This window comes from Ursus arctos, unplaced genomic scaffold (assembly GCF_023065955.2).
Source record: "Ursus arctos isolate Adak ecotype North America unplaced genomic scaffold, UrsArc2.0 scaffold_31, whole genome shotgun sequence".
Classification (NCBI taxonomy): domain Eukaryota; kingdom Metazoa; phylum Chordata; class Mammalia; order Carnivora; family Ursidae; genus Ursus; species Ursus arctos.
In genome coordinates, this window is record NW_026622997.1 from 24,922,210 (window position 1) to 24,943,852 (window position 21,643).

General features: G+C 40.1%; 1 protein-coding gene across 2 annotated transcripts; it reads right to left on the reverse strand.

Annotated features, from left to right (window-relative positions):
- Nucleotides 1–7,642: 7,642 nt before the first annotated feature.
- Nucleotides 7,643–16,943, reverse strand: PRL (prolactin). Of its 2 annotated transcripts, none has more exons than XM_026511578.2 (5): nucleotides 16,916–16,943; nucleotides 14,394–14,575; nucleotides 12,461–12,568; nucleotides 10,030–10,209; nucleotides 7,643–7,834 (listed from the first exon to the last, which is right to left on the reverse strand). In XM_026511578.2, exons 1-5 carry the CDS (start codon nucleotides 16,941–16,943, stop codon nucleotides 7,643–7,645), a joined length of 690 nt encoding a protein of 229 aa, XP_026367363.1. The 2 variants fall into 2 exon arrangements, with proteins under 2 accessions (XP_026367363.1, XP_057160833.1); XM_057304850.1 differs by having other exon boundaries at nucleotides 14,394–14,578.
- Between the last annotated feature and the right edge of the window lie 4,700 nt (nucleotides 16,944–21,643).

Here is a 21,643-nt window from a genome sequence, read left to right on the forward strand (position 1 = left end):
TTCCTCTGAGAGGGACGGAGAGTGTTCCCAGGCTGGGCTGCTTCTTGTGGTGGAATTCCTTTACAGGTGCTCTCTGGAGGACGAGGTATGGGACCATGGGGACAAAGAGACTTCCAGAACAAGACTGTTTGTGTGGTGTCTCTTGCTTGTGCTGTGTGGTAGCCTCAGGGTCTCCACCAGAAGGAGAGTGCTTCTTCCAATCCATCCCCCTTGCTGCTCCTGCCTAGCTCACATGGTATTCACTTGGGTTCCATCTGGGGGTGGCATGGGGAATGGCCCTCCCCCAGCTGTCTTCTGATGCTGGTTGGAGGTCAGGAAATGCTGAGCAAGGATCCCCTTCTTCCTTGGGTACAGCTATGTTGCTCCTCCAGTAGTCAGGTCCCAAACTAGTTCCCTGACTTCTTACCAACTATTAGAAATCTCCTTTAGTGGCCTCTTGTTATTTCCAGTACAAAGAGTGGGCACAGATAGATCTATGCTATCTTGTCTTGTTCAGAAATCCAGGTTCTGTTTTATAGTTTTATAATGTCTTTGGGGAGATTTTTAATGAGGGCAGTTGTGGAGGAAAGTGGAAAACTTTGTAGCAGGCAGAAGAAAATGGAAGTAGAGCCCTCTTTCTTTGGAAGCTGTGGGAAGTTGAGTAAGTGTTCTGGACGAATTGCACATCCATCTCTGAGTAACTACACTTTCTGTTTCATCCAATTTTAAGTCTTGCATTTCTTCATTAATTCTGTATACAGATGGATACGTGTAATGATAAACATACTACATTTTATTTTTTCTTGTAGGCCATTGTTCTGCTTTTGGCATCCCTTGAGATTTAGACCCTTATAGAAAAGAACTGTATTGTAAAATTTGGATTATTATTTAGCACTGGATGAATTGATGGAATAATAAAAGGGGCTAATGGTGATTACTTAATTGAGCTTACAAAATTTTATATATGAATATGAAGAGAGAGATTCACATGTAATGTTATTCCCAGCCCCTTGTGGTACTCTGAATGCATTGATTTAAATTGCATGTTAAAAGAATTATTTTATTATAGTTAAACTGTAGTATAATTACATGTGTGCATACAGAATCTATTATTAGTCCACTGGTCTTTAAAGTGAGTGTTCTCATCCCTTTGGGAATATCAGCATTTCTATTTATTTTTATCTTATTGTCCTTTAATTTATATTTTATGCCTAATTTTTAAAAAGATTTTGTTCATTTAATAATGAGCTAAGCAGCGAGCCCGATGTGGGACTTGATCCCAGGACCCTGGGATCATGAACTGAGCCAAAGGCAGACGCTTAACCGACTGAGCCACCAGGCCCCTATTTTATACCTATTTTTAAATGCCATAATATATTAGAATAGCAATTGATGCAGAAAATTTTTAAGTTTTATAATATGGGGCCCTGACAGGGTACTTTACTGTAAAATGAAAATAGTTTGAAGGTTAGTGATTCAGAACACAGAAAAAAATTTAAATTGGCTGCATGAAAATGTACTCAGTCTGGGGGAGTTCACACTCAAATCTTTCAGTTCGAATAAAGAAAGGCAGAATGTGTAAAATGCTCATGTTTGCATGAGTTTGAAGAATACACATCAGGCTTAGAGCCTCCGAGAAAGAAACATTTTTGAAGTCATGCAGGAGAGAAGGAAATCTGACCACACAGGACAGAATGTGGATCTGGGGTGTGAGAGAACACTTTGTTTGCATGATTTCACAGGGGAGTCAGCTGTTGCTGTTCCTAGTGGTTCTCACCTGTCTTTAAAAATCACTGCTCTTTCTCCACCTGTACTTCCTGAGTTCCTTACCCTGCTTGGCTATTTCTTTGTCCATAGTGTAGGTCACCTGCTAACATACTATACAATGCACTCATATTCATGTCTATTGTGTCTTCAGACACAATAGACATGTGCCTCAGATAGAATGTCAGTTCCATGAGGGAAAGTGTCTGCCTGCTTTGCTCAGTTATATGAAGCAGACACCAGCAACAGTGCCTGGGTAATGTGGGAATTCATTAAATATCTGTTAAATGACCAATAGCAGAGTACGGGACTGGCCTACAACTTTTAGGACTTAGTGGTTTTTATTAGCTGTTGTAGCTAACCTGTTCTGCAGCTATTGTTACAAGATTGGGACACTTTTCTTTTTCTCTGCATAAACATAAACTACATTTGGAGATTAAGTTTTGAGACCCAATATGCTAGCTAGATTACAACATTTAAAAAAGAAAACAATATTAGTTGATTTGCTTTCTTTATTCAAAATATAAGTCTGTTCCTTTAAAAAAATTATTTTTATTTTTTTATGGTGGTATAATTGACAGGTAACAATTATATGAGCTTCAGGTGTACAGCATAATGATTCGGTATCTGTATGTATTATGAAGTGATCACCATAATAGGTCTAGTTAACAGCCTTCACCATACATAGTTACAGAAATTTTTGTGTGTGATGAGGACTCTTATGATTTACTCTCTTAGCAACTTTCAAATATGCAATAAGCATATTCCCTTTTTGTGAGTGCAATTAAGTGGGACGAGTGCTAGAATCAAGGAATCGTGATTGAACAGTTGAGTAGGACTTCTTGTAGCCAGTTCATGTAGGGCCGTCACTGAAGCTCACCTGGCTCCTATCATGCTGGTATGGCATGCAAGTGTGGACCTGTTTTTAAAACCTATGTTATCTTTCCCGTTGATTCATGCATTGCTTTCTTAATGTTGTTCATTGCTCCATTTGTCTTTCCTACCTTTGCTGTCCAAATAGGTTACAGTTACTGCAGAAGCTTTCTGAGTGGCAGAGTCATGACTGGATGCCTCCTGGGCATTTTGGAAAGATGCTGGGGAGCAGTCAACTCGCTATTAGAACTGTGTTTTCAGGGGCGCCTGGGTGGCACAGCGGTGAAGCGCCTGCCTTCGGCTCAGGGCGTGATCCCGGCGTTATGGGATCGAGCCCCACATCAGGCTCCTCCGCTATGAGCCTGCTTCTTCCTCTCCCACTCTCCCTGCTTGTGTTCCCTCTCTCGCTGGCTGTCTCTATCTCTGTTGAATAGATAAATAAAATCTTTAAAAAAAAAAAAGAACTGTGTTTTCAGGGGATTACAGGCTTTTTGGTTTCAAGAGTCTTTAAATATGAATATTATCTTAGGAGTGGATACTTTTTAATTATTTGATTCATGATTAACTGACCGTCTGCTGGGAGTAAGACAGTGAAGGGATAGGAAACAGGAGTGGATTCAAGAGAAGAGAATGAGAAACTCTTGGGGAGGGTAGACAAATTTTGGGGAGGTGAGCATGACTTTTGTTTAGGTTTTGTGTATGGCTGGCTCTGTAAAGAAATGGATTGTTTTCATTGTATTCTTACTCATCCACTGTGCTTTACAATGTATGTCTTATGTTAGTGTTGAGAGACACCAGTGACTTAGCACTCGTTATTACTGGGTGGTATAAATGCTTTCATTCTGGTATTTGATATAGTCTAGCCATGGCTCTTGAGTATACTCATTTCTGTGATTTGCTAAAGTAACCTACAATTTTTGATGGTTTCTGGTACAAAGTCGATGAAATACAGGAAAATTAAGTTCATATGCATTTGGACAAAACCTTAATTGATCTCCTCTCTTCTCTCTGACTTTGCCATCCTTTATTTACTCATGTGCTTGGATGCCTTTTTGGCTCTTAATGTCTCCCTCATTTCTTCAATATAGTCAAGCCCTATTTCTGTACCTACACCTCTCATATACGTTGCTTCTTTTGGCTTGGCAGAGACCTCTTTGATTTTCTTTTAGAATGTCATAATACCATTCCAGCTTGTTTCTGGACCTGCTTCTTTGCTCTGCCAGTCCCATACTCCCACAACCCTCCAAACCAGATTAGTGTTTCTATTTTTCAATTCTGGACAATTGCTCTCTTGAACTAAAATTTCCTGGTTTCCTGTTGCCTTGTAGAATAAAGAATTTTTTTGTAGAAAAAAATGACGTAAATGATCCTTCATAATGCGTAAGCAATCCCTGAAAGCTTTTCCCCCTTGCTACCCTACAGTAATGCGTATAGCATATCATGTGAGCATAATAATGAGAGCTATTACATGTCTGTTAAAAAAGTAAGCATTTCTTATGTTTTGATCAAACTTGATTATTTACTGATACCTTATATTGCTTTACATATTAACAGCTCAGTTCCTTTTGTATTAACAGCTCAGAATGCAGGAGATTCTGACACCATGAAACAATTTTGAATGAATTGACAGATATGCTGTCTTCCTATTTGTGTCTATCAATATCCCATCAACCCTTCAGAACTCCATGATGAAACCATCGGTCCGGAAAACTCTCTTATGCTCACATCCAGATGTCTTCTAACTTTCCTTTAATTCATGCTGTACTCTGGTTAACATCACTAGCTGTACTGACTGTTCTCTACCATATAATATAGTAATTTGCATGTTTATGTCACTCTCTCCACAATTTGAGAGCAAACTTCTGGGAGATAGAGATTTTTTTTAAACCTCTTTTAGCCCTTATAGTGCTCAGGACATGTGATCAACTCATCTATCAGATCAGTGCGTTTTAAGGATTTTTGTTTGTTTCTGTTTTGTAACCACTGCTATTGTTCTTCCTATAGCAGGGCCTGTTTCCTCAAACGTAATCTTACATGGAAATCCGTAAAAGAAGAAAAAAATAGACTCACTCTGGTTGGCAGGGGAGTGATTGTTATATTCTTCCCAAATATCCCCTTTCCGCTTGCCCCTTGCTGACTCTACAGAACACCCATGGCTCTGCTCAGTCTTGTCTGAAAACTACAGTATTCAGTTTATATGTCATGGTCAAGCTGAGAGAAGCCTTTTAATATCACCACCTCCGTTTTTTATCTGAAGTCTTGGATTTGTGCTCGGAATAAACTTTATAAGAGAAGAATACATGAAGATGTCTGTGGGCTGGTGGTGAACTTATGTTTCATACAATTGCATTGTCCATTTACTGCCAAATTTCACCACCTATAAATACCATCCTCTCTGTTGGAAATATCTAGAAATTGAAGGAAGGGAAGTTAAGTGGGTAACACAATAGAATTAGGTGTTTTCAGCAATTAATGACTGAGAAAGAAAGTGCATATAGGTTTTTCTCATACTCTCCTGCCTTTTAAAAGAAAACTGAAATATGAGAGAGCTGACATTTTGTATGCATGCAGGAGAAAAGGGAGGTTCATGACTGGTTTGGGGCAGAGTATTCTGTTGTGTTCTAAAAGGTTTGGGTCATTACAGCTAGAGACAGAAACAGGACTCAAACAAAATAATGTTGGCCATGAGGGAAGAGATTGGTTTTGTTGGACAGTGTGGGAAAGGCTTCTTCACATGGTGGAAGTTGAGTTCTGATCAGAACATGTGCCTAGTTTGATCATCTCTAGAGCTATTGCTAGTTAATCAGTAAGGGCGAAGAATACTCTAATACAAAGGAAAATTTCAGGAAAGGAAGAGAGGAGGAAAGCATAGTATAAGGAGAATATGAGCTAATATTTGCTCTTAGGGTATAAAATTAGAGCAATAGATTTAGATCTTCAGCAAATGCAATACTGATGTCATCTCATCCTTCATAATTCTCGTCTTTTACTCACATTTCCCCTTCTTCCCCTCACCCCTTCCCTTTTCATCCTCCTCCTGCTCCAACTTTTTATTTCCTCTCTTTCAGGATGTTGGATGGGAGTATTTCCTGTTGTCTGTTGCCTAGGAATTCCTGCCAAAGCCCTAAAGCTGCTGCAGAAATAGCCTGGCAATCCCACCACCTTCTAAGGCGAGCAGAGATGGGCCCTAATCCTGGGTTATTTAGCAGCAGTCAGACAAGCTGAGCTACCCTAATCCAGTTACCTTTCTCTAGCAGGAGACTAAGTATATAAGGAGGGTGTTGTGATTCAGTGGCCCAGCAGGGAGTGTTTGCAAGGCCAACTCTCTAAGACAATTATTGACAGAGATAATTATTCATTGGTTCTAAAAGAAGGGGAAAACCCCATGTCATCCCTCAGATTCATGTGTGTTTATGAATCCAACTCTCTGATCCATTCTGTGTCTATGTGAACAGGAAGAGAAGAGGATTGTCAGGAGACTCCAGGGTGAGATAAAAAGCAAAACAATATAATGGCCCCTCGATTGTTTGGAATGGTTACGATGCATGGGTATGCTAGGGTTCCCTAGTAGACAGATGACCCTGAGCCAGTTTTCTCCAGGAGGGTGCTGGCAGGGTGAGCGGAGCAGCAGCAGAAGCTGGGGAGAACACTGCAGGTGGCACAGCTGTGGGGTAGGTAAAGAATCAAGCCAGAGTAGTTCCCCTGATAAAGAAACTGATAGACAGTGGGGGTGTCCCCCCTTGTGAATGTCCTGAAAAATCACAAGGGTGCCCCACAAGAGAGACACCTGCCGCTTGAGGGAATTCAAGGTTAGCTTCTGTTGGCAATGAGAAGGCCACGGCAGCACCGCGTACGTCAATGATGGCAGAACTTGCCCATCTCTCCTCACCCTCTCTCCCATTTTAACTTAGCATAACAGAGAGAGATGAGAATCCAGAAGCAGGAGGGGGAAGAAATCTTGCAGAAATTGACCACATCTGCTTCCCTCTGGTAGGTCCCATGAGCTACAAAGGGCAGAGGAAAACATTAAATAGGTTGAATATGAAATGGAGTTGAGACTAGAATGGACTTATGAGATCCAGAGTGACTAGAACCTATGGGTTGCATCCGTGATCGTGCCAACAAGAGGAGTTCAGTGGTACATGGTTGAAAACAGCCACTGGAGAAGGATAACTCCATTTCATATTTGAATCTGCCCTGGCCCAAATTTCATAAGTTGAAATCCTGAACATTAGAAGGTGATAGTATTAATAGATGGGACCTTTGGGAGGTGATGAAGTTATGAGGGTGGAGCCCTCATGATGGGATTAGCACTCTTATAAGAGCCCCCCCCTCTCCCCTGCCAGAGCTCCCTGACTCCTTCCACCACTCGGGGACACAGCAGGAAGTCTGTGACCTGGAAGAAGGAGGACCCTCACCTGGCCATGCCATGACAATAAATTTCTGTTGTTTGTAAGTCTGTGGTGTTTCATTGTAGCAGCCTGAATGGACCAAGGCAGTAGCCTACGGAGTTGCAGATGGCTCAGTAAACATGCTGTGTGGGCGCATCACAGCCTCACAGTGCTTACATTGTCCTTTGGAACACATAGAGTTAGCTGATAGTGTGTGGCTGACTCTTACAAAGAGTCCTGAGAGTTCACTCTTCTTGGTAGCATGACTGGCATGATGAGTAATTACCTAATTCTTGGATTCTAATAACGTGACCCGTAATAACGTATGATGATTCTAAAGGAAGTTGCTAATGGTCTTATTTGTAATGCTAGCTTCTGCTAGTTGTGACAAATTTTAATAGGAACTTCTCAATGGGAGTGATGGATTTTCTTTTGATTTTTCTATTAAATGAAGACGAGAAACTTTGACAAATTGTCTTTTTTGATTTTTGACATCTCTAAGGAGTCCGTTTTTATTTTTTAAGATGAGACCCATTATACCCAAGCATGCATTAAAAAGCTATAAAGCTGAGAGGAGCTTGCTGTGGGACGGATCATTAAGAACCTTCCCAGAAATAGATGGGATGGATGTGGGCTTAGCAGTTGCTGTCGTAGACGATGCGGCACTTCAGGAGCTTGAGATAATTGTCAATCTTATGTGAATCCCTGCGTAGGCAGTGGAGCAGGTTATAAAAAGCAAAAAGGCGTGTGTCTTCATCGGCCATCTGAAGGGATGGAAGTCCTGACCAGACCGAGTAGACCTCATTTTCTCTGACTCCAGGATGAACCTAAACACCAAAACGATAGTGACTTAGTAATATTAGTATTTGCTTATCTTTGTTCCTTCTAATTGTCAAATTAAGATTTGGGCAAGAGGCATGGTAAAGCTCTCTAGATAGAGGCATGGATTACTGAGCCAGTGTATCAGAAATCTATTAATGGTCTAAAAACTAGAAGCAGAACTCAAGTGTAAGTGTTCTAACATGTATGTGATCACAGATGAAGTATGTGTGCACTGGAGTAAATAGAGAACCACAAAGTTGCTATATATTGAGAGAGAGTTAGTTGCAGTATAGTTGTGCCATATGTTTATGTATTTATGGGCCACATGTATATATATATATATATATATATATATATATATATGTGAATGTGACCAAGGGACAATAGAAGAGCAAGTCTCAGTTCTCTTACTCGAGGGATCTATTTCATATCCTGAATCTTGTCTCTGATGTGTTGTTTGTACTATATTTCTTCTGATAGTTCAGCATAATTACATTTATCTGTTTCCTGCTTCAAACTGATTCTTTTCTCCATGTAGTGTATGTACGAAAGACCTCAGAAATGATAAGCATTACACCTGATGGTCTGAGATGCAGGTCAACTAGTGACATCTATCACAAAGATCTGAAAAAGTCAGGAGACTTCCATAATATACCCAGGACCATTAACCTCCAAATGTCTACGAGCAATAGGAGCTTTGTTTTGAGATCTCTGATGTAGGAGAGGATAGTGCCTATGAGAAAGAGTGGGGGTGCTAGCAGTGACCCCTCAGTGGTGAGGGGTGGGTGGTAGGCTGGGAAGCATGACAGTGAAAACAGAAGGATGCTAAGGGATGTGAGGGAGGGGCACCCTGACCTCTGCTCCCCCAGCCTTTGCAAGCTGGGAATCCCCAGAGGACTGAGAGACCGAGTAGGCAGCTTGGGAAGTAGGCCCGTCAACTGCTTTGAGAGCTACTGGGTACAAATGTGGGATAATTGTAGACTCTGATCTGCTGAGCTGTCTCCTACAGAGTAAGAATGTGTGTATTTGTTGCCTTGCTTTATGTTTATTTTTGGTGCTTGGGCCCTAAGATGAAATTTACTGTGCATGGGACAATGGTATAAGAATAAATAAGTGGCAAAAACAAACAAACAAGAACCAAATGAAGTACTCTAGGACAAATTAGTGACCTCAGAAAGTAAGCTGACAGTAATGAAGAAAATAACTTGAAAGTCTAAGTGTTTATACGTGTCTCACAGTGGAAATGTGCTTTGTATCTGTGTTGGATATATTCTTCTCCCATGAATGTGACCAAAAGGACACATGATAACATGTACTTTGTACTGAGTAAGGGAAGTGAAAAACCACTCCTGTTACTCTTACAATTCTATCTTTTTCTTTAGATGACACATCATTTCTAAGAACTTCTTAAAGCTGTTTGGATGTTACCTGACTTGTGCTGAGATTATCCCAGCTGATTGGAGATCTATATTATAAATATTAATTCAGTGTAAATATGACATTATTTGGGGGAGATTAGATGTAATGTTATGAGTGTTGATTTTGGAACCCCCCCCTCCAAAAAAAGAAAACATAAAATTTAGAATGAGACCACTTTCTGCAAATGACAAAATAAAGAATTTCAGAAAAGAAACACTCCCTTCTTTTGTGACCTGCTGAAATCTGACCTCATCTTTTCAATCTCTGACAACTCTTCTCTTTTTGACAAATATGTCCAGCAGGGGTGGGGTTCGAGTAGTGGCAAGAAATACCATCTCATCTGATTTTGATTTTCTCTTTTCTCCCTTCCCACTGTCATCCTTTGGTGTGGGGAGAAAAGAGAAAGAACATGAGCAGAATTTCAGTAGCAGGTGTCCTGGGATACTTTGAGAAAAATGTTTATCTTGCAGATTCCATTCTCCAGTTTTCTTTTCCTGGAAAATATTATAAACCTCGGTCCCCAGGAAGGGGCAAGCCTTTGGTGGATGTGTGTGTCCTGTAGTGAAGGCTGCACCTGTCACCTACCACATCTTAAGATTCACTTACAATAAGATCTACCAGTATGAATTACTAGAATCTTGCTTTATTTAATAGCAGCCTGGGATAGGAAATGGCTACATTTTGTTCTTGCAAAGCAAGGTATTTCGGAACTTGCTTCTCACCGTGGAGGTCACCTTGTTCATCAATGAGGAAAACAAAGAAGTGTCAGGAGGATGCTCACCTGGCCAACTATCTTCTCCATACCCTCTAGAAGTCTTCTGTTTTGTTCCTCAATCTCTATGGCTCTGGACAGAATCGAATCTGGGGCTTCTTGCATACCCCGTACTTCTGTGACTAGATGGTACAGGGGGTCATTCCATGAGCGTAGCACTCTGAGTATCAGGTTCAGAAGGTCTTCGTGCTAAGTGACCATATAAAACAATCACATTTAAAAAAGCATAACACAGGGGGCACCTGGGTGGCTTAATGGGTGAAGCGTCTGTCTTCAGCTCAGGTCATGATCTCAGGGTCCTGGGATCAAGCCTCGCATCAGGCTCCCTGCTCAGTGGGGAGTCTGCTTCTCCCTCTCCCTCTGCTCCTTCCCCCAGTTCGTGCTCTGTCTCAAATAAATCAATAAAATTTAAAGAAAGCATAACACAGTGGGTTTAGTTACTTGTGATTTTTCTGCTCTGAGAGACTGACCTAAATGATCTCTTTGTTATTCCTATGTATATGTAAATCTTTTGTAGTGGTTAAAGTAAAAATAAAAAAGTTTAAGCTATTGGCTTAAACTTTGCTAAAATAGAAAAAAAATAAACTGGCTTATTTGAATAACTTACTTCATCTAATGAGAATTCTAGTTTATAGCAGGAGGAATTTTGTCTTCCTCGGAAGTTCTACCATCCGTCCCCCCCTCAGTGAGTTCTATTTGACAGCTTTGCTTGTCCGAAAGGAGTTTTGTTGGCACTCAGTATGTGCCTCTAGTACCTGACTCAGGAAAGACAGAGTCCACGGGTGCCAGTGACAAAGGGCCCACATCACGTTCGTCCAAGGACACATTCATATTCATGAGTCAAATCATTCTTTAATGGATTCACTTGTGATTTGTAGTTTTTATTTTATGATAGTAGAACAAAGAGCCAGTGACGAAGGCATGGAACTCATGAATATGTTCTCCTCAGCCTGTACCAACCCCCATCCCTGTGCTGCGACCAGAGCAGGTCTCTTCTGTTGAGCTGAGCAGGTGAATAAAATTATGCTATGCTGGTAGTGGGAACAGCATCAGTGGAACTTACCAGGGAAGTCTGCGCCCTATTTCCCACCTGTCAGGGTGGCACATGAAACTCTTAGGAACTGCTTGTCTCTGATTTAAAAGGCTTGCTTTCCTGAGGTCTGTGAACTAGTCTAGGGTAAAGGAAGTGAAGAGTAGGGAAGAAGCCAACGGATGTGGTGATGGAAACATGTCCCGGGATATGAAGGGAAGGAGGTGTTAGCCGCCAATGGCCGTCTACTTGTGCTAGTTGGAGCATAACGAGTAAGGGTGAGGGCTTGGAATTGGATGAAGCCCAGACTCACGGCTTGCCACTCCGTTGCGACTCCAGATTCCACAAACCTGTGCAAGCGTCAGTTTCCTCATCTCAGCAAGTGTAATAGCAATGCCTGGAGTCCTAGGATTTTTTTGTGAGGCTCAACTACAGTAAAGCATGCACGTTGCGTGGTGAAGTGTCTGGCAAGGGAGTGGCTCTCAATACATTTTAACTCCTCCTCATCCTTCTTCACTCTTTCCCTTCATTTTATCATCATTATTATCATCATTATCATCAGTACTATTAACGAGCTTAGCAGACAGAAAGAATGCTGGTACCCATTATCAAAGTGGTAAAAGGAAAGCAGATTACATTTATGGGGGCATATATATGAAGATGCTTATTTTAAGTCATGTTAAGGTGGTGCATGTATCAGGGAATCAGAAAGGGGAGATTATTATGCCAAAAAAATGGGGATAAATGACTGGGGCTTCCTATGCAGACTTTGTGGTCCTCAGAACAGAGGCAATCATTGTAGCCACGAGAAACAAAACATAGTGTTTTACAGGACCTGATTTGGGGAAGACTTATAATTCAGAAGTGACAGGTGGTGGAGGAGTCAGGGAAGGATGCAGAGAGAAGCAGGTGTCAGAGAAGTAGAAGTAGCATCAGGAGAGCCTTCAAAGTCTGGCGGAGACGGCTCACCAGGCGCGGTGCTCAGGAATGTAAATGCTGCCAACGGAGGAGCCGAGGCTTTCACGTGATCAGTGCAACTGCATTTGCGTGTCTTCCCTATGCGTGAATTTTGCAAACCTTCCACTTTATACATGAAGTCCAATTCAGTTCAGGATTTCATACGGTATAACATATGCAATCCTGGGTCCAAGCCATTGACTAAAATAATGTTGTTTGCATGAACAACTTAGAGATTTATTTCACTGCTACAATCTTTAGTATGCATTTGGTTTTACTGATGCTTCATCAGTTACACACTGTCATTTCTCTCTGATTTCCTTGCTCTTCCTCCATATTTCTCTGCGTGTGCAGTTAGCATTACCTAACGCAGTACTTCTGATAATCTGTGACATGATGACACTAGTGTACTGCCCCAGTGGTATTGGTGAGAAACCGGGATAGAAGACTCACATGGATCTGCTGGGCTTGCTCCTTGTCTTCAGGGGTAGAGAGGGAGGAAGTGTGACAGCTGTTGATGGCCTTGGTAATGAACCCCCGGCCTTGGGCATACCTTTTATCCTAAAAGTGAGCAAGCAAGTTTAATTAGTTACAGCTGTTTGAGCATTGGTTAAATGAGCCCATTACCAGAATATTAACACGCTTGATAAATGTATGATCTTTTTTTTAAAATGAGAATTACATAAAAAACGGAAACCAAAGAATTGAGAAAGACGCCTTTCCCTGCATTTTATTTTGATTTTCTCTATCAATGCATTTTTTTAATCTTTCTTTTCCAAATGCCAACCTCTTCCCTTTTTTTGATTCCCTTGTTTAATTTTACCCTTTCCACAAGTAACTATTTGGAAAGCAAGCACTAAAAATACCAAAAATAGGAACATTAAATATTTTGTTAAGTATCCTCTTTCTTTAGTATTTGAACCAATGTCCTACAGCATATTTACCTATATTTTGCCATTTAATATTTTGTTTACTGGGGATCCAAGCCAATATGCTCCTCTAATACACGTTCTAAAATTATAACTTTTCTTTGACCAACATCTGAATCCACATACCTGTGCTTTCCCATGTTCATCATAGATGCATAATGCAATTTTGTTAATTGTTGCAAAATGGTAAGTCAAAGAAATTGGTATAAAATTTTAGGAAATATTAATCAGTGGACTCAGAATTAATACACACAACAACAACAACAAAAACAACAACTTGCTAAGGCCCTGACATAATGCTAATCTCTACCAAAAACTGAAAATCTAAGGAGATTACCAGGAAGATGTGAAAGCCACAGGAATGACAGTCAAAAGTGGAAGATGAAAGAAAACCCAGTGAGTACAGAGAACTATGGAATGTGTGCTTATTACAAACGTTGAGCCTTGTTCCTTATGGGGACCCTTTGATTTATTGAACCGCTCATACACAGTCTGCTCCTTGGTTGACCTAAAAGAGTTAAGCTACAACTGTCAAAGTACCGTAATCAGAAGGAGAATATTGTTTCCAATTCTAAAGCAACCCTTCAATTCTGGTTCTAAATCTATACACTGGACATCTTAGAACAATCATTTATAGCCTTTTTGGGTTTCAGAAGAGCTATTATTATTTGTTTTCCTGACTTGGATTCAGCTTAGTTTAACTTTCTTGGATTAACTCCATTCTAGGCAGTGTGATTCTCATTTATTAGGTATCATGTACCCACACACAAGGACAGGAACTCAGCATGCTTCCGTTTACTCAAGCTCCACCCAAAAGGGCTTTATGCTGGGTATTGTTATGGAGTGATTGGTTGTGTTTTCCCAAAATTCCTATGTTGAAGTCTTGACCCCAAGTGCACTGTATTTGAAGATAGGGCCTTTATGGAGGTAAGGAAGGTTAAATGAGGTCATAAGGGTAGAGCCCTGATCCAGTAGGATGAGTGTCCTTACAAGATGAGACACCAGAGAATCTCCCCACCCCCACCCTCCACCACCATGAGGACAGGGAAAAGACAAGATGGGAAGATGTGTGCCCTTATCAGAACTGACCAGGCTGGCACCCTGATCTCAGACTTCCAGCCTCTGGAACTGTCCGAAGTACATTTCTGTTGAAGCCACGCACGCTATGGAATTTTGTTATGGCAGCCCCAGCTGGCTGATACAGGCACTTAAAATTTGTTGGAAATTTTTTTTAAAGAAAATGAATTAAAGGACAAATTTTAAGGAGTGATTATACTCTTTGAGAATCTTTGAGGTTTCATGAAACTGTCCCTTTCTTCTTGTCCCCCAGTTTATGAGCCAATGGCTCTTTTACCTAAACAGTGTGTTATTTGAGATTTGGCCCCAGCAGCTTTCTTGTCTCAAGTGTGGGATAGCCCCCTCATTCACGGGAAGAAGCAAGAAGGCGCGGTACTTACAAATTCGTTGAACATCTCCGAGGAGAGGTTATGGATGTAGTGAGACAGAATGACCGCGCGGTCAAACAGGTCTCGGAGGGACACCTGGCAGTTGACAGCCCCGGTGGGACAGATGGGCAGGGAGGCCACGCTCTGGCACAGGAGCAGGTCCGACACCAGCAGCAGCAGGGGCAGGAGAGACCCTACTCAAACAGAAGAAACACCAGCCACTCTGAGGCGATCTGTTCAGCGGAGGTTATCAAAAGTAATTGTGCCAGGGAAGCCTTCTCTCCCCTCCACACCCCTGCCCTCCGCTTGATTTGGTACTATGATACTGTGCTAGCTGGGGTGGGGAGAAGCCAACACCTCCCGCTGTGTAAATTTAGATATGTAATTATATTTGCACAGATACATAGTTGGAGAAGCGGGTTACTCCCTGCATTTTGGTATTGCTCCCAGGAGAGCTCCCGTACTCCGCAAACATTCGGAGCTTAAATTAACTCTGACCCAGGGTGTTTAAGTCATTCTTTTAAGTTAGTTTAACATCTTGGGAGTTTCTGCAGATCTCCAGCAGCTGGGCCCTCTAGGCGTCTGTAATTTTTTTAACTCCGTGTTGACTACTACCTGCATTTCAGACCCTGAAATGGCAAGTGGCACATGGTAGACCTATTTGTTTTACTTTCATCCCTGATCGAAATAAATATGATTGACAATGCCTAATGCGGAGTATGAAGAGAATCTAACACAAAACGATACTATGGCCTAGATCTGCTAACTGACCTTAATAACCCTATGCGATTGCTTGGCACCTTGCCAAAGGTTTTGCTTTTCTTTCTTTCTTTTTTTTTTTTTTTTTAATGTGTGTTTCCCAGTAACCTTGTGAGTGCTTCGGCCTTCATTATTATCATCAAATTACACTGATGAAGCAGAAGGCTTAGAGAGGTTAAGTGATTCTCCTCCAGTCCTATTATTAGCCGGCGGAGGAGGCTGGACACCACCATTATCACTCTGTGTCCTGTGACGTCACACACACCTGTGGGCACCCAGGCAGCACCCGGGTCACAAAGGCCACAGGAGAGGCCGTGATGACTCCGTGCTTGGGGAGTCACTGCCATTACTTGGCGAGAACAGTACTTTGCCTTTAATGTGCTCTCACAATGGCCCTAGGAAGCTGATTTGATTCCTTTCTTCAGTTCCAGCTACAAAACACCCCCTCTTAAAATATTGGACCATTATCAGAGATGATTTAATTATCATTGTGATATCTCACCGTGATTAGATGGGCAGATATGGACCTCTGACATAGCAGTCATTTACACTTTCAAGAGGAAAGCATCTATTAAAATCACTTATTAGCATCAATGAAACTACTCCAAAAGAATATCTGATATAGAAATGTATTTATCGGAAAACCAAACTTCTGTGGAAACGTCAATGAATGTAATTGGAAATGTCTAGGATGACACAAGGCAAGTGCTAAAGATTTATGTGTGAAAAACTTCCTAAACCTACATACCTAAAAATATTTAAAATTTTTTGTTAATAGAGAATGTAACTCACAACCTTTGAGCTGCAAAATGAAAGATAAAAATGTTGTGAGGTGAGTCGTATACCAGACTTTTAATTTTTCAAAAACATTATATTTCCAAAAAGTTTATTTAGCTGAATGGATATTTTATCTACAGATGTAAAAAAAAAAAAAAGTGTGCTACAGGTCGAGAAATTGGAATATGAGTTCCAGGAAATTCATAACTTTATAGATATTATTTAACTCTGACTACATTTATCTGTACATTTATCATCTGAAGGATTCTCACAGTCTAAGAGGAGATAAAATAGATAAATGTTTTTGTTCTTCATTTCATAAAATGAATTTTATGGTTGTTGCTAATTTCTTTTTCTTGCAAATGTCAACCAAGAAAGTAAAGATGGTTAATTATTACCAGGCTGTTTTTCTCTTTGAAATGTCATTTGGCTTAAACCCAGTTGACAATTATTATAAGAGACAATTCTACTATCATTGTCTGTATATTATGACTTCAGAGTTGAAAGTTTCACCAGGCTGACTTACGTCAGAGTCCTGGGAACCAGAAAATGTTAGCGTCTACCTTCTGGAGTTGCAATAAATTGGACCCATAGACATTTATCGTCTTATTCCAGGCCAGGGTTTCTCAACTTTGACATTATTGGCATTTTGAGCTGGATCATTCCTTGTTCTGGGAGCTGTCCTGTGCATTGTGGTACATTGAGCATCTCTGAGTTTTACCCACTAGATAACAGGAGCACCCCCATTTCGAATTAAGGCAACCAAAAACATCTCAGACAATAGCCAATTGTCTCTGGAAGAAGGAGGATCTCCATTTGAGAACGAGTGTTCTATTGTGCCCTTGTACAATTGCTTTCCAGAGCAATGACTAGATAGTTCTTCTAAACTCCATAAACCTGAAATTTCTTGCTCAGAGAATATTAGCTAAAGTTTCAAATTAGTGCCACCCCCTCAAGAGTGTTGATAATTCAACAAATCTGTGAGTTGTTGCACATACCTTTCAGCGACCACCCTTTTTTGTCCATGGTGGTGATGCTTTCGAGAAACACAGTCGCCAGGGAAGGTCTGGTCGTCCAACAGCTTTCTCTCCCAGATATTGGCTTTATAAGCCTTTGACATCTTCATGAATATATTTAATCAGGCATTCCCTTCCCCTTTACCAGTCATCTATTTCCGTCATTGAGATTACCCCCATAATTTCAAACATCAAATGGTATTTTATTTCTTATTCATATTCAGGAAGACATACTGGCCAGAAATGAACATTCTAGGAAGGATTTTGATTAATTAGCCCAAAAGGAAATGAGAGAAATGATGAAGGTGAGATCTGGAGACTATTTTGGGTGAAAGGACCCGTACCACTACAGAAGTCATTTGCTTTAAAATTTACTTTTGTTTCTCTGCATGTTCTTGAATATAGCATTATATTTCATTTAGGTGTTTCATGTATTAGCAACGGGCATTCTTTTTTTTCCCAGTTCAGAATTGCCAGGTGAAGTCAAGGTTTCAAAACTGACACAGAGAAATATCAGGAAATATAGAATAAGGAGAAAGTAGGACATTTGATCCTCTGTCATGCTCTTGTTACGTTTGCTCTCATCTTTTTCTTGCTTTTATACATTCTGCTTCGCCCTTTTTAAAATGACATGTACGTATGGTACTTTGTTTTAAAATGGATAGTTTCATCGGTTCATTTCTTTTGACTTTAACATTTATCTAAATTTAGGTTAGCATCCCCAGTTTACAGATTAAAGAACAGAGGTCTGGAGAGATTCAGTGTCAAGAATATTGAAGTAATTAGTCAAATAGATGCTGGAAGGATTATTGCTTCCCGAGGAATCAGGAGGGATATAAAGAAGACTTGGAAAAGAATCACTTAACAAACATGGTTGGGCATGAACAAGAAATCACCCCTGACCTTAGGGACTTTATTCTGGGCAAGCAACTTAGTGGTTTTCAAGGATGAACACACACACACCCCCCTTGGAATATGAGGTAGTAAAACAAAATTCTAGGCAATAATTTGCACCCTCCTCAAGGATAGGGTGGAAAGACTTCACTCATTTATGATCACTTTATTTCTCTGACCCAGCACCCCTCCAGGGCCAAGGTGACAAAAATTCATCCTTCATGGGCTCAAAAGTTCCATCCGCCTGTTAGAGATTTCCTAAATGAAATGATTTTAATGAATAAGAATTGGGTTGTTGACGACTTTCTCTAATTTTTGAGTCCTTGCATCTCAAGCAGCCCGTGACCTTTAGCTTCAAGGTCACCATATGCCTCTCCTAGTAAATCAACAGGTGAGGTAATTTTTAAAATAATTCCTTTCCATGGCATTTGCTTATGCCATAGTTGCTGCTGCCACCGTTGTGCCTTAGCGATTCCCAAGTGCTGTATAGAGACCTAGAAATCTTAACGAAGAGTAACTTCCCTTAAAAACCATCTTCCCAATCACCTTAGTGTAAGCGGTACTAGATTCTGCATCCCACGCGTCAAGTGTGGTGATGTATGGGCTCTCTCAGTCTGAAGCTGGGTCAGGATTTCATTGACCCTCTGACGTATTCATTTTTTTCCCTCTGGATAGTGAAAGTCTGAATTATTAAGAGAGCAGTGCCTCATGGTACAGAAATTAATACTGCCCTCCATTCCCCTCTTCTTGTAGAAACTTAAGAGTAGGGAAATCTGCCATAAGAACTGACAACATAATGTTAAAATTTAAAGGTGTTGTGACTTTTTTAGATAGCCAGGAAAAAAGCAATCTAAGAACACCTGATGTGTGTTTTTTTCTGGGAGGCCAGTTGATTTATTTGACTCCAAAGAGGGGCATGTTTCCCTGGAAACTCTCATTTGCTTCCTTGCTGTTCACGGGTGGTCCCCCTCCTCCCCAGTTCATGGGATGTTGTAATATCTAAATAATGCAAAAAGGCATAGTTGTCCTATTTTTCCGCTATCTGTGTCACCTACCTTTCATCTTAACTTTTGTATGTGACTCTTTTAAAGATCTTTCCATTTACCAAATCCTGCCCTTAATTTAGAACAGTAAAGACATTCACTGAGAATAGACATGTCTGTTTTTATTTACAAAACTTCATTTGTTTGCCATTTGGGGGCTTAGGAAAAGCAGCTGATAACTGACTTCTGTCAAGTAGCTGAATAAATAGCTGAAATGATGTTCAAGTTGCCATGAAAGTTTTAGTACCTGAAACTAATGAACAATTTTGTCATCTCTTCTAAATGATTCTAATTTTTAACATTAAGTAGCATCAGGTTTCTTTTCTTACTAATTAGGAATGGAGCTTGCAGTTTCCTTGAATTTTCTTTTGTTTATTTAAAATTTGGAATAATACTATTTTTTCTTGTCTCATTTATGATGCAAAAATATTAAAAATATTTCACAAAGCTTGAAAGCTGTCTACTGCAAGATATGGGGACTATTAAAAGATAAAAGAAATTAAGTTTAAAAATCATCAGATAAAACAATCACAATGATATTGCAATTTATACTAGTGAATTGCCTTTAATAAAGTGAAAGTTGTAAATGATAAAAGGGGTATTGTTAATGGATTTAAGAATTCCCAACAGCCATCTCCCAAAACCTGGACTAAAAGATCAGAAAGGTTATATGTTGTTTTCGATATAAAGTAACTGAAAATGTGAAGGGCATATTGGAAAAAGAATCAATCACAATGGTCCTTTCTTGAATTGCCCTGTTTTCAAGATAAACAAAAGTAATGGTTTTGCTACATCCTCTGTGTACCTCAATTTCATGCATATTTCGATGTATATTTTCCCCTAAGTGCCTGTCTTTAACGCTTATCTCTGCCAGGGCTTTGCAGGTCATCAGCTTTCTTAAGTAAATCCAGAACTCAAGTTCTTAATCTCTTAGCAGTGTCTTGAGGGCATTTGCTCCTTAAATAAGAAAGCCATAATGGAAGCATTTGGAAATTTCTCCTGTAATTTCTTTTCACTGATACAATAGTCATGTCCTCTGCTCTAATTCTTTGAATTCTCAGCGTTAGCTTATGCTATGAGTTTCTTGTCACATGTTTGTTCCAAACAACGTGTCCCTTGGGACAAATTTTAATGCATGATATAGAACAATGCCAGCTCTAAGGATGATGTGTCTGGAAACTTCACAGATTCACTCTTTAAAATTATATTTGTTCAAGGAAAAGCATCACATACTGGCTGTAGGCTAATGCGAGGTGGGGCAGATGATAACTTTTCTTATAAAAGATTCTTCATACTCCAATATTAAGTGCGTGTGTGTGTGTGTGTGTGTGTGTGTGTGTGTATCTTATCAAAAGGAAAGTGAATTTGAAGCATGCCCGCTTTCAGGGAGATATATATCTATATATAGATATGGACACACTCATGGAGTCATTGTCTAATAGGAAGTGGGACTCTGAGCCATTGCTACTTCCAGGGATAATTTTAAATTTTATAATTAGCACGGGCACCACCAAACCGAACAGAACGCTGTAGCAACAGACCAGGGTCCCTGAGGGTGCCTGTACTCCCGGACAGGCATTAATTCTTTAATTGTTCAATTGTGGTGAGACTGTCAGGGTCCTTGGGGAGGGACTGGGGCAGTCGGAAGGAGTCAGGACACATGGGATCAGGGCAGCCAATCTGTACTGATAGGAAGAGAATCTTTCGATAGCGTGACCGCTCATAGGGCTCTACATGTCCCGACAGCTGTCATCTCTGCCTTCCTCCATGGTTCATCATTTTCAGTGTATTGACAGGATTCAGACTAAGAAGTAGGGCTGCTTCTTCACAGGGACTAATAGACTTCAGTTCTAGTCTATACACCCATCATCCCACAATACATTTTTCTACTGGAATTTGAGTTAAATAGCTTACCTGGGACTTGTCCCTCTTTTTCTTTAATTTATTCATTAAATACAAAATGTATTACCAGCATAATATATGCTTTAATACTTAGGGAGTAACTAAAGTGACATTTGTTCAGCAAAACCCTTTATCATGTGGGGTTGAGATATAAATAATAATTAATTGATGGAATGTTCTATTGACCAAATGCTCTATACACACACACACATTTTATACTCTTTATATATGTTTATATTCTGTATATAGGTAGATATTTTTGTGTGTATAAATGTATATACAGCAGTACGTATATATGCACTTTTAAGTTATGGGGGAAAGTAAAGGTACACAGCGATTATGAGGACTTCTGAGATGAGATTGCAAAGTTCTGGCTCTCCCTAATTCTAATAAAATGAGCAAAAAAGTAAGCTGAAAAAAACTAGCAAAATTACACCTGCTGTCCAAAGTAGGATGACAGATGAGCATGTTATTTCTTTCATGGCTTAGAGTGGGGAATCAATAGATAAAATCAAACTAATATTCTAAAAAAGGAAGTGAATCAACAGATGATGCAAAATTATAACCACTAAAAATGTGGAGAATAGATTATAAGCCTTCTAACTCAGAAAAAGGAAATACCACACAAGCAGGTGCATACACACATGCACACGAAATAAAAGACATTCTATTTAACAAAAGATAAGAAGCATAGGGAACATGAGCAGACACACATACACACACACACAAGGAAAGGTCAGAATAAGATCAAACATCAAAAATATGGGACAAGTTATTTTTCAAAAGAAAAACATAGTCTTCTGTTTATCCCCCCTTCATTCTTCCCTTCCTTCTCCTACCGATCTCCCTATTTCTTATGTTCCATAAATGA